This window comes from Barbatula barbatula, assembly GCF_947034865.1.
Source record: "Barbatula barbatula genome assembly, chromosome: 13".
Classification (NCBI taxonomy): Eukaryota; Metazoa; Chordata; class Actinopteri; order Cypriniformes; family Nemacheilidae; genus Barbatula; species Barbatula barbatula.
In genome coordinates, this window is record NC_136776.1 from 16593342 (window position 1) to 16606486 (window position 13145).

At 42.8% G+C, this 13145-nt stretch overlaps 1 protein-coding gene across 3 annotated transcripts; it reads right to left on the reverse strand.

The window, feature by feature from the left end:
• Positions 1-4502: 4502 nt before the first annotated feature.
• LOC306902852 (complement factor H-related protein 1-like) lies at positions 4503-11669 on the reverse strand. 3 transcript variants are annotated; one of them, XM_079471725.1, is made up of 9 exons: positions 11454-11669; positions 11178-11355; positions 9840-10013; positions 9594-9752; positions 9247-9429; positions 5292-5468; positions 5020-5208; positions 4800-4843; positions 4503-4688 (listed from the first exon to the last, which is right to left on the reverse strand). In XM_079471725.1, exons 2-8 carry the CDS (start codon positions 11245-11247, stop codon positions 4818-4820), a joined length of 978 nt encoding a protein of 325 aa, XP_079327851.1. In that variant the 5' UTR covers positions 11248-11355; positions 11454-11669; the 3' UTR covers positions 4503-4688; positions 4800-4817. The 3 variants fall into 3 exon arrangements, with proteins under 3 accessions (XP_079327851.1, XP_079327850.1, XP_079327849.1); XM_079471724.1 differs by having other exon boundaries at positions 11178-11268; positions 11454-11627; XM_079471723.1 differs by having other exon boundaries at positions 11178-11268; positions 11474-11541.
• Positions 11670-13145: the final 1476 nt, after the last annotated feature.

Sequence of the window (13145 nt, forward strand, 5' to 3'; positions counted from 1 at the left end):
CTATATGTAATAACACAGCTTGATACCCGGCCATAGGCGGCAGGGCTGCTCCGCCGAGCCCGCCGCCCTGAGTGCTTTTTGATGGATGGACGGACTGCCTATTCTTCACCCTTGGGGAAAGAAGGGAGGCAGCCCATAGCGCACTGATCCACCTAAGAAGGGGAATGGCGCTATGCGCAGGCGTACGCCCTACGACCGCTGGTCTCACCTGTTGGCAAGACTCGCGGAGGTTGCAAGCCTCTGCGAGGTATAGCGTAGCCCAACCCGCAACTCTACAGATGTCTGCCAGAGAGGCGCACTGAGCCGATGCCCACGAGGAGGCCACACCCCGAGCGGAGTGTACCGTCACTCAAATGGGCACGGGCTAGGATCGGCACGCCGTAGTGACGGCGTGTGCAATCCAGCGCGACAACTCTCCTCGGAGACAGCACTCCCGTTGCTGACCTCCATAACAGACAAGAGCTGCTCAGGGCCTTGAAGCCCTCCGTGTGGTTCGAGTAGAGGCGCAATGCGCTTACTGGACACCACGCGTACAGGTTGGGTCTTTCTCCCGGTGTGGGAGTGCCTGCAAGTTCACCACCTAGTTCCCAAGGGGGGCGGCGGAACTTTGGGCATGCAAGTCGGCCGGGGTCTCAGGATCACGTGAGAGTCACCGGGCCTAAATTTGGCAATCGGTGGACACGAAATGCTTGCAGGTGCCTCACCCTCTGGATGGACTCGAGCCCCAGCAGGAGAGCCAACCCCCCTCGCAGAACGAGGAAGGGGGCTCTCCGCAGGGCCCGAAAAAAAGGGAACCCAGAGGTCCACCTTAAGGCCCCAAGAGGGTACCGGGCGCGGGCGAGGCTTTAGCCCCTCGCGCCCTAGAGGAACCTAATAATCAGGTCATGCCGCCCCAGAGGCTCACCAGCAACTGGTACATGATAACCGCGACAGCGGGTACCCACGCTCCAAAGTGGAAGGGGAGATTACTCCCCAGCCTCTCCTTCAATAGGACAGCACGTTCCTGAGCGAGCAATTCCGCGGGTCTTCTCCTCGAGAAGAGCACCAGGACGAGAATGGTGCCACTTAAAGGCATCCAGCCTTGTGGGCATGGCCTTTGCCTGAGTGATAGTCTCCACCACTGTGGGGGGTAGATCATCCAGGAACTCCTCGTCCCGTCCAGGAGCCAGACCCAAAGGTCCGGCTCGAATGCCCAGGAGCCTCTGAAACTGATTTCAGGGGACCACTGGCTGCTGCCTGAAGTACAAGCAGCTCAGCACTGACTGTGCGTGCTAGAGAGCGAGCACACCGTCATGGAGACAGTGTTGAGTTCCCTACCAGGAAAAGGGGAGCTCTGCGCCAGGGAGAGCTGCTCTTTTTCCCGGCTGACCCATTACTGACATGCCAGCCCCTCGACAGTGCCGAGGGAGACTGGACATGAGAGTATGCGGTCAGTTGTCATGAACCACTCCTGGTGTCTGACAGACACCAGGACGCCTCTGCGCCTCCTGAACGGCACCCTTGCAAGGTGCTGCTCAAGGTATGCAGTGACCCCTGGTTTTGGGGATGATGAAGTGCGGCTGTAGAAGCCACTGGACATCTCGGCCTAGGGGACGGTTCGATCGCCTTCGCCAGAGGGGTGGCAGCCCCGGCCTGGAGCACGGGAACATCCCTGCCTCTGCTGAGGTAAGAGGATGCCCGAAGCCCAGCGGAGTTCTGGCGAACTGGATCGAATGCCGAGACGGACCGCACTCCCAGCCACCGTGATGGTTTGAAATGCTAACCAAGCACCCAGGGACCTCACAGGGTCTCGAAGCGAGAGTGCTGAGGGCTGCTTTATACTCGCCATTGCGTGCCGCCACAACACAACGTCGAGTTGCCGAACACCATCTTTCAGAGGGTGAGAGCGGCTGCAAAGTGGGACCCAGAGAGAGACCTCTCCTTTTGAGAAGGCGGGCACTAGGCCCCCGGAGGGGCCCAGAAGGTGTTGGGACGCGGCAGGGACCGCCCCAGTCCGACCATCCAGCGACCAAGGCTGGGTCGGGCCCGATGGTTCAATCTCTCTAGGTGGTCCTTCTATCGACGTCTTCCTCCGGGGAGCCACCTGCGGGGGCACCAGAACCGAAGTCAACGGTGGAGAAGGCCGGGGCTGCTGGGGGGCAGACCACATGCGAGACCTCGACGGCCGAAAGGCGGCCGGGTCACAGCAGGCCGGTCTGTTTCTACACTGTCAAAAGGCTGCTGGAGCAGTCCTTGACAGCTCCACCAATCAGCCGACCTTGCGAGAGGGGAGTCGGGAAAGTGGCCTTTCTCGACATCGCCCACCTGCGCAAGATTGAGTCCGAGGCATCTTTCCGGGCCACTGATGTGGACATCGTCTGACCCAGCCTGCGCTGCCACCGTGGTCCCCGGAGGGCCAGTCGGCGGCGGCAGTACTTGGGTCGGTCTTACCCCGTGGGGCTCTCTTTAGCGCCCTGGCCTGCAGGATGGCCATGGTGTAAGAGTGGTGGCAGCTTGGCCCGCGGCACTGCCAGCCTCAACACCAGAGATGTCGAGACCTTACATGCCCTGGACGGTGAGTCTAGGTCAAGCTCCCCAGGTGGCCGCTGTCTGCGGATACCCGCGACTGCATGCTCCACCCAGGGTGCATTGACATAGTCCCTAGCTGCCTCCCCGCCCCGAGGGAAGAGAGGGCGATAGAGTCAGCTAGCCGGAAGCGCGCCGAAGGGGGCGCTCCAGGTCTTACTGAACTCCTTATGCAGCTCGGTAAAACTCAGCACTTGAGCCGGGCACGGCTTGGAGTCGTGCCCGGACCCAATGTGCGAAGTACCCAGCCGCGAGCGTCAGGGCTGCGGCGCACCGCAATCCGACACTCACGGCGGTCCGAGCGAGCATGGCTGACATCTTGACGTCTGCTCTCACCTGTGCTCGACCTCCCGAGGGGAGAGCTTCAGGGAATCGCCAGAGTCTGATGCCAGCAGGTCACTCTCCGATGCTGCAAGAGAGACCTCATCTCCACGGCTCCTGTCCGAGCACGTGGCTGAGGAATAAGACGGCTTAGGACCATCTTTGGGGAACTGCTAAACGAGAGAGACGGGGCGTGAGTAGTCCGCGAGCCGGCCGGCTGACGGATTAACGCTCACGATAATCCCCACATCACCCTCGCTGCTCGCCGCCGCTGACGGCAGGGCCGTAGCCGCTGCGGTCACAGAACGGGAAGCAAACGAGGTGGTGGCTGGATCTTACAGAACACAGCCACCGTGACGCAACGTCTGAATAGCCATCCGCCCGCAGTGACGCAACGTCTGAATAGCCATCCGCCCGCAGTGCGGGCAGGACGAATCCACGAGGCTGCCGAACACCTGCGGCAACCACCGTGTCCGTCCCCGTCCTCGATGAGTGTACTGCACCCAAGAGATCAGCGGGCAATGCCACGCTGAGGAAATTGCTCTTTTAGAAAAATACCTCTGGAACTGCCAGGACGCCCAGGGGAATCTCCGCTGCACCGCGTCGTAGAATTCGGCAATTCGAAGAATGTCATCAGATGCGAAGGCTCCGAAGAACAAAAGGTGAATGAATGAGCGCCGGCTCCCCTTTTATACCCGGATATCCGGGGGCGGAGCCCGGCATGCAAATTTCATTCGCCAATTTCATTGGCCTTTTCAAAATAGTCAGAAGATGATAGGTTCTCAGGGGCGAACCCCATCTGTCGGTTCGACACAACGTCGAGAGACCGACAGAAAGGGAACATCACCTTCATTACCAATGAACTATCAATAAAGTTACTTTATTTTCCGCATGTAAAGGAGGAACGCAATAAAGCATCTTAACATTTAAACAGTCAAAAGGCCCTTTCTCCTTTTTTTCCTGCTCACTCTTTCTCCGTCCTCCTGACACGCACGATTGCTTTCAGTGCAGAGAAGGACAAGTTCTGAAAGTCTGTTATTGCTTGCTATATGAGGTGATTTTGGATATATGACTTTATTATTATTTTTTGTATCATGCAGCATAAAGTTCAGTCTTAGAGCGTGTTAATTCCCAAACGGGGAAAATGGTATACACATTCACGAATCACGTGTGGAACAAGCTGTTTCTCTTTGCCAGTCTCCCAGCACAGAAGACACGGAGAGATGTGATCCTGCGCTGGGTCATAGCCGGACCTCACGCTCATATGCGTCAGGGGTTCCGGTAGCAAACTCTAAAAATATCCCATTTCTTTACACCATAAATATGATATTGGTAATATATTCAGTATATATTGGTAATACATATATAATAAAACTTTTGTCAGATTATAGAATTCATTTATCTGATTCAAACGTCTCAGAGAGTTTCTCAACACGAGGCCTCCACAGTCATTGGGCTTTTGCTCGGCAAGTAACAGAATCATGTTGTTTAAAGAAACGTACAGGCAAATAAACATTATAATAAAATAATGATAGTATTATTAAAGTTTTCAATATAGTTAGTATTTGTGTGTTAATAAAAAAGGAGAATGTTACTGAATGATAAACCAAACTCACTGCAACAGATTGAATGTGAATCTTTATTCCGAAGTGAGATTTTATAAAGATTATTTGAAACCATGAAACTTTATGGTGAGCATATAGATTGCAGCAACATAAATGCATTCATGTGTTCTTGTCTCTGTGTCTCTGTCTCATGTGTCTGTCCATCTTCATGCTTTGGTGCATCAGAAATCTTCAGGTCTAAATACAAAATGTAATGAAACAGAAAATACATCATTACAGGTTGGTTGGTATAATGTTTCACTTCTACATTTCTCTTAAATTCATTGTAAATTTGCATTGTTGCATTACCTCAGTCTTAGCCCAAGTCTATCCAAATATATTTTTTGAATCACCTTAAGTAAAGGATAAAAACACTATTATTGTGGGTACTGTGGGTACATTTATTATGGTAAAACATCACTTAAATAAAATGCAGAATTGATCTTTGATAAAAACACATTCAGATGTCCAGTGTGACTACAGCACTGTCATTAATGTGTGAAGTGAAAACAGACTAACACGTACTCACATTTCTTTTTAATAGTTATCTTCCCATCAGAGCATGTCCCCTTCACATAATCTAATCTCAGGACACCTCCAGCATTCCATCCCTTTTTACAATCAAGTTGAATCTCTTCATCACTGTGCCTTATGTAGTTATCTTGGACAGGTTGTAGGTTGTACTCCATATAAATCATAGGTGTTAGTTTGCAAGGATCTATGAGACAGACAAACTGATTTAAAGACATCAGAATAAACTTCATAAGGGGATTGACAATAATATGGTATTAGAAGACTTACTCAGGCATTCTGGAGGGGTGTCCCATATCCCATCCCTACAGCTGTAATGTTTTTTCTGTTCTTTCAGCACATAGTAAGATTGGCAAGAGTATGATACCTTTGTGATGACCTCATCTTTCTTATCCTCAATGATATAATCTCCATCTTTTATTAAAGGTGGTGGAGGACAAATGCTACCTAATGATATCACAGTATCAAATACAAAGATTAAGCAGTATACTACAGTTCATGGTAAATACAATCTTGTTTAATTTGCCTTTAGGATGATTTGTTTGCAGAATATATATATATGATAAACTAAACAATGATACAAGTTTAAAACCGAGATCTTGGAGACCCACGATTGGGTGATGGGGGGTTAAGAGGTGGTTGTGGTGGTTGGGTTAGGTCTGTGGGCGGAACCACGTGGCTCTTTTCAAAAACCATGTGACTCGCCAGGTGTCTCACCCTTCACCATCATTTGATTGTTAAAAACATTGTACATACTTATGAATACATGCAGTGCTATGCGCAAGTGTCCCAAAACTAATCAACGTCAAAAAACGCATCTGTGGGAACCTCTCGCGCCCGTAGGCCAGATTCAAGATACCCAGAGTGCGAGGACTTTATAAGAGCGAGCATCATGCTTTTATGGAAGTTAAGGCTCTTGACTATGGAGGACTAAAAATGACAGAAGGAAAAATAAATAAATAAATAAAAGTAGAAATAAATAAATAAATGCATAAATAATAGTGAAAATAAATACATTTTGGTAATATAAATGGCTATTTCTGTATTTTTGCATGTATTGATTAATTTATTTATGCATTTCTATATGTATTTATACATTTATTTCTATATTTATGTATTTATTTATTTCTACATTTTTTATTTCTACATTTTTTATTTCTACATTTATTTATTTCTGTATTTCCACATTTCTACATTTATTAATTTCTGTATTTCCACATTTCTACATTTATTTATTTCTGTATTTACACATTTCTACATTTATTTTTCCCTGCGCCTGTAAGCTAATTGAGTGGGGGGTGCCAACATCAGTCTGAAGAAGGATTGGTTAGAGCGATGTGATCGAATCTTGATTTCGCTGCCCTGTTTCGCTGGTACAAGCAAGCCTACTCGTTAATGCTGCTTGAGTATGTAGCCTGGATGGAGACTTTTGTTCAAGCGATTGCTAACGATTTAAGATCATTAGCACAGGATTGTGAGAACAATGCGTCCAATGACTATCTCCAGTTTCGTTTGTGCAGAGTAATGGAGGATTTAGTTCAGATCAGTGCTGAAATGGTTGTCGAAGTTGAGGTAGCAGTGCTAGAGAGTCTTCAAGAAATCCTCTGCAACTTCACATTCTCTCTGAGACAGAACCGCGGTCAAGCCAGCCGCCGTTTGATTCATTATGCGTGCATACTTAGTAAACTACGGTAATTTCTAGAAACACCGCTTTTAAAGCTTTATTTACATGCTGTGTGTCTGTGTGTCTCCTCAATATTATATATTTTGTTTTACGTTTAGAATTTCCGTAATTGAAGAACATTTTTGTCAGAATGTTTGCATTATGCATGTTGTGAAAGCAATGTCTCCGTCTGCAACTTTTGTTTAACAGTTACTGTTACTGATATTTCCGTCAAATAAAACGGGTTAAAATTGTTTTACCTGTAGCCTACTCCTGTGAAAATCTTTTTTTAATGTGTATCCTTTAGTAGATGTGTTGTTAGTGTCTAGATGATTAGCTACAAAATGCAAATACATGATTTTAATACAGTAACATAAGTTTGTACAAGTTTAACTGTGGAATGGCTTTTGAAAGCGTATTATAGCGTTTTGAAAAAACATGCTTTCCTACTATAATGACTTATAACTAATGGTAATGGTTTACTGTAGTATTTGGGAGAAAATGTCAGTTTTCCACTTTAAATGCCTATAGAAACATGATTTCTAATAAGTTTCACAAACGGATGGTCGGTTCCTGTAGGCGGCATCTCTGTCTCAGAGAGAATGTGAAGTTGCAGAGGATTTCTTGAAGACTCTCTAGCACTGCTACCTCAACTTCGACATCCATTTCAGCACTGATCTGAACTAAATCCTCCATTACTCTGCACAAACGAAACTGGAGATAGTCATTGGACGCATTGTTCTCACAATCCTGCGCTAATGATCTTAAATCGTTAGCAATCGCTTGAACAAAAGTCTCCATCCAGGCTACATACTCAAGCAGCATTAACGAGTAGGCTTGCTTGTACCAGCGAAACAGGGCAGCGAAATCAAGATTCGATCACATCGCTCTAACCAATCCTTCTTCAGACTGATGTTGGCACCCCCCACTCAATTAGCATACAGGCGCAGGGAAAAATAAATGTAGAAATGTGTAAATACAGAAATAAATAAATGTAGAAATGTGGAAATACAGAAATAAATAAATGTAGAAATAAAAAATGTAGAAATAAAAAATGTAGAAATAAATAAATACATAAATATAGAAATAAATGTATAAATACATATAGAAATGCATAAATAAATTAATCAATACATGCAAAAATACAGAAATAGCCATTTATATTACCAAAATGTATTTATTTTCACTATTATTTATGCATTTATTTATTTATTTCTACTTTTATTTATTTATTTATTTATTTTTCCTTCTGTCATTTTTAGTCCTCCATACTTGACAAAGTATGAACCGAACTACAAAGCTGTTTGCAAGACGAGTTTTGTTTGCTTTCATGAGCAGAGCAGAAGTGCAGAGCTCTGTGTGCTTTCGAAATGTTCTCGCGGTACCCAGTAGTTAGACATTTGCCGATCAGTCTGCAGCATTTCAAGAAGTCGAACGAACCTGCAGTATTTTGTGAGTATCCGTACTATAGCAACATGCACGTTTAAAAATGTTTATATGTTAGATATTATGAAGTTGAATTGAATGGAGGCCTAATGTAAACCTATAAATTGTTTATAAGTAATGCATGCATCGTTGAATTTGTTTCACTGTTTTTGAGTTGTCTGTGGACATCTTATCTGATCGAATGAAGAGAACAATTGATCCCCACAGGTGGTTGCACCTTTCGGGTGTTGTGCAGGGCAAATAGGGCTCCCTTCTGTTATAAATCTTTAAAATCATTGAATTACTTTAGATCTAAAATAACATAATTTGAATGTCAAGTTCTTCAATATATTTATTCAGAATAAAAAGGTAATGCAGCTCACAGGGCCATAAATCCATGAAAGGTAAAGCATCGAAATGCGGTTTAGAATAGTACACCCAGATTGTCCCTTCACACGTCCCGTAGTTCTGTTGTTTTAGCTTTGTTTATTGAGTAACTTTTTTGGGTAAATCGCATGAAATAAGGTCTGTGGTTAAAAAAACTATTTAACGTTTTATTCCATGACATAAAACACACTGTTTTTTTAAAGCCTGATTGTGTCTTTAAAATGGTGGTTACTATCAAGTTTGTAAAGGTGTCTACTTACTTTGGCGGGGACGTTACACGTCATCGCGCATATAAAGCTCACAAATAATGCAACATGGACACAAATCTCTTAAAACGTAGATGCGGATTCATTCACAGATGATAACTTTCCAGGGAACACATTTTTTATAAAGTTCGAAAGCGTTTTCGGAGGCTTGGCGGTGGTGATGTCGAGCAACCTTAAAAGAAAACTTCACCTCAAAATAAAAATGTTGTAATTTTTTACTCAACCACATGATCTTGTGATTTTTCAAGTCCATCCGCTCATAGTGGCTCAATTGTATTTTTTTAAGTGACGAGAATGCTTTTTGTGTGAAAAACGAAACAAACTAACAAGTTTATTCAATATATTGTCCTGTGTGTTTTCAGTCTATGGTGCGTGTTCACCAGAGCACTTCGACACATGCGCATTCGGTAAATATTCTTGTCCGATTTCTTTGTTCCAGATTGGCATTGCTTACTACCTGAAGAGGTCATAAATGCCAGCTCACCTTCACATGTGGGTGCTTTGTCCCAAGCTGAATTGCGGCAAAAAACTTTGTCCTTCCCGTTTATTGTGAATTGTATGTGACATTTGTAGGTCACATGGGATCCAGATGAATACCGTTCTTGAGGTTTAGAGATGATGACCGCGTTTTCAACTCTTGTAGGACTGTCACAACCCTCCTCATCCACTAGAAAAGGGAAAAATCACACCTTTATTTACTTTACATTTAAATGTTATTTATCCGACATGACTTGTGGTACATTTGCATTTTGCCAAACATAAAGCTATACTATATATATCTATACTTTGTTAATACTTTTATTACTGTAGTTTTATAGGTAACAGGCTCACCATAACAGGTTATTGGTTCCCATGTTCCTTTGTCGCATTTAATAGATTTTTTTAATGATTTGTATCCTGGATCACATACGATTTCTGCAGATTGTTCAGCGATTGTTACTTTTAGATGTCCATGTAGAACAATTGGCAAAACACCACATGTGTCCTCCTCTGTAAACCCAACATACACATTTTCATAACAAACACATTCAAATTGTACTCCTGGGCTTTGAAATCTGTTTCAGAAAACACACTCACGAATACACAGTGGCTCAGATGACTGCTGACTGTTGTTGCATGTGGCTGCTCCCCACCAGTTCCCAGAGAATGTTTTGTAACCTGTGTTGCATGAATAATAGGCACTTTTCTCTTGAGGAAGATGTCCGTGCATGTACCCATTTTCCAAATGTGATGTTGTACAAGAGCCTTTCTCTTATGTGAAGAAAAAAAAGTTTGCTGTTTATAAACAGACTTTCTTTCAAATATCTTTCTCTGTGTTCAGCAGCATTGGAAAAATGCTTATAACCCAACAGTTCTTGGCCACCATTGACTGCAAAAGTAAGCTTTATACATTTCTTTGTTCTGTTATACACAAAAGGAGATGTTTTAAAGAATGTAGGACAGCAAAGAGTTCTGGGGCACTATTGAGTACCGTTGTCATTTTACCAACTATGGCTTGTAACTGTTTGGTTACAAGCATTCTTCGAAATATCTTTCTCTCTGTTCATCAGAACAAAGATATGTAGACCGTTTTGAAAGAACTCGACTGATGACAGAATCTTATTTGTGGGTGAGCTGTCCCTTTAAGCCCTGTCTGTAAAATCTGCTCAAAGTGCATAAGGCATCAAAACAGTTCTTTCAATAAGTCAACAAACTGCTAGAAAAGAAGGACAAACAGTATCAGTCATAGGTTTTTGACATGCATCCAATATGCATTCATAGGTAAAACTTAACAATTGGTTAACACGAGTTATGGCATTAGCTAATATGAACTAACAATAAAACTAAACATTGAAGGCCTTTATTAATCATAGAACATGTTCATTTCAGCAGTTATAAATACATTTTAAAATCAAACATTGTATCTGTTAACATTAGTTATGCACAATGAACTAACATGAACACATAATAGTACCATAAATTGGAATTGAAAAGCGACATTGTTTATTGTTAGTTCATGTTAGCAAACGCATTTACTCATGTTAACAAATTCAGCCTTGTTGTATAGAGGTATCCATTCAGAAATCGCTTTCTAAAACAGTGTTGTTGTATTGGCTATACAATGTAGAGCCCAATACATTTTGTGCCAAAATGTGTACAACAATACAAATAAAAACTGAATGAACGTTTCGCAAAAATGTTGTTTTATGTCCACATTTCTGGTTTCCTCTACTTGTTTAATTTTGTCCGTCTCTTTTTTTATATGGCATAAATAAATGTATTTAGTTAAACAATAGGTGTAAATTAAGCAAATCCATACAGCTCTTTCTAAATTTCACAACTGTTTGAAAGACATACCGGTTTATATTCTTACATATTCGTCTCATTTCTCATGAATATATTATAATCGTCCCATTTAATGAAACATTTTATTACCTGCAGCATTTGAGGATCCAAGTGTATTTAAACCTAAAATCAAACTGACGATTATTGGATATATTTCCATCCTCCAGCGCTGTGATCTGTCCTGTGGTTAAACAAGAAACTGATTGAAGAATGTTCAGTCGGGCAAATATTCGACGAGCAGTATCTTCAGAGAAAAGCAAACGTGTGTCTAATGGAATTAAATCACATGGGTGTTAAGTTGTTGCTAAACATGGAGACAATACATGCAGCACAATGCTCCTCTTATACAGGAATAAAAACTATTACCTCATACTGAACTTTCTTACCAGCGTTGTCCCTCCCCATATTGTCCTTCCACCTACATCAGACATCCTTTAGTTACCACATGCTCAATACTCTCTCTTTTTGTGATGTGTCTATTTATAGTCCCTTTCACACGTACAGTCTTTACTGGTAAATTGCAAGAAAATTGCAGTTAACAGATCACTGTACTTTACTTTGGGGTAAATCGGTACTTCCAGTAATAGAAGTAGTAACATTACCGGCAAATTCCAGTAGGTGACGATGTGTGAACGTAGAATGTAGATTACCATCAAGGGCACATACAACAAATGACGAGCGGACTGCTTTGGCCCATGGTTTCTATGGCGTGTATTGTATGTATGAACATTACTGTTTCTGCTTGCAGTTTTCTTTTTATTGCGTCTCTGCACTTGTCCAGATATACAGTTCAGGTCAGTTTTCAAGTTTTCTATCTCCCCGTTGTACCTCAAAATTGGGATGTGCAGAGAAATAAGTACAATTACTAGAGAAAAGTACTGACACCGCGCAAAAGCTGTAATACTTCCTTCGATTTTAATAAGGCTGCTTGTGCATCGTCACAGTCATCCCCATTCATGCAGATTCAAGAGACAAACCATAAAAGGTATCCAACTTCAGAAACAGAAGCCGACCGAGCAGTTCTCTCATCTCACATTAGTTCTCCCCCTTCAGAGGGCAATGTATCCCGTTTGGAACGCACCGACTTTCTACTCCGCACGCGAGCAGCCCGGTGGAGTGTGCTTGGGATAAGAGCAAGTGTTTGACCCAAACATCAACAACACGTCCGTTCACAGCAAAATCACCAGTGTTAAAAATGGTCAAATCAACTCTCACAGTGTATATATACGATTTTGCTTTGTTCAGACATAAAGTCACTCCCCCACCATATTTAGCTATACTTCATCTATGAATCAATCTTATTATATGGTGGCATGGTTAATTGATATTCACGCTGTAAAACTTGGATTTGGAAGGGGTCTGAAACCTTTTTAATATGTAATCAAAACTTGTAATATGTACAATTTCACAATGTGATGGGTTTTCCCAGATGGCATTACCTTTTCAGAATAATACTTTAAAAATATGTTGACCACCTTCTTCTAGCTTTACATTATACAATCACGCTTTTTTTCATGTATTAACCTTTCAACCAGTGGTCCCCAAACTTTTTTCTGCAGGGGCCACATAATTATCCCTGTCCTTAATGGGGGGCCGGGTTGGTTTGTAACAGAAAATGACATGTGCCGGAGGTACTACTTGAATTATTGTGGAGATTTAATTATGATTTGAAATGTATTTATTATGCCTCCTAATCGTAGAATAGTTTATTTTGTTATGCACCATAAATGATTACTTTTCAAGAGATATAGCCTATTTACAGAGCAATGTTATTACTATCATAATGAATTATTTTCATATCAAGTGCTACTCAAATTCAAAACATTTACTTATGCATATGAATTAACCTTTCTCTTTCCCAACCGCTTGGCCATGTTGTCGTCTCTTTAAAATTTTCTGCTGGTTCGCGCGTCAGCTGTTCTATCGCAATGGTACGTTATGTTGAGCATACCATTCCGGTGGTATGTGAATTTAACAAATAATTACGTTATGTTAGGAACTTAGCGAAATTTGAGTCTGAAAGCCAATATTTATTATCAAATATAGACATGACATAAG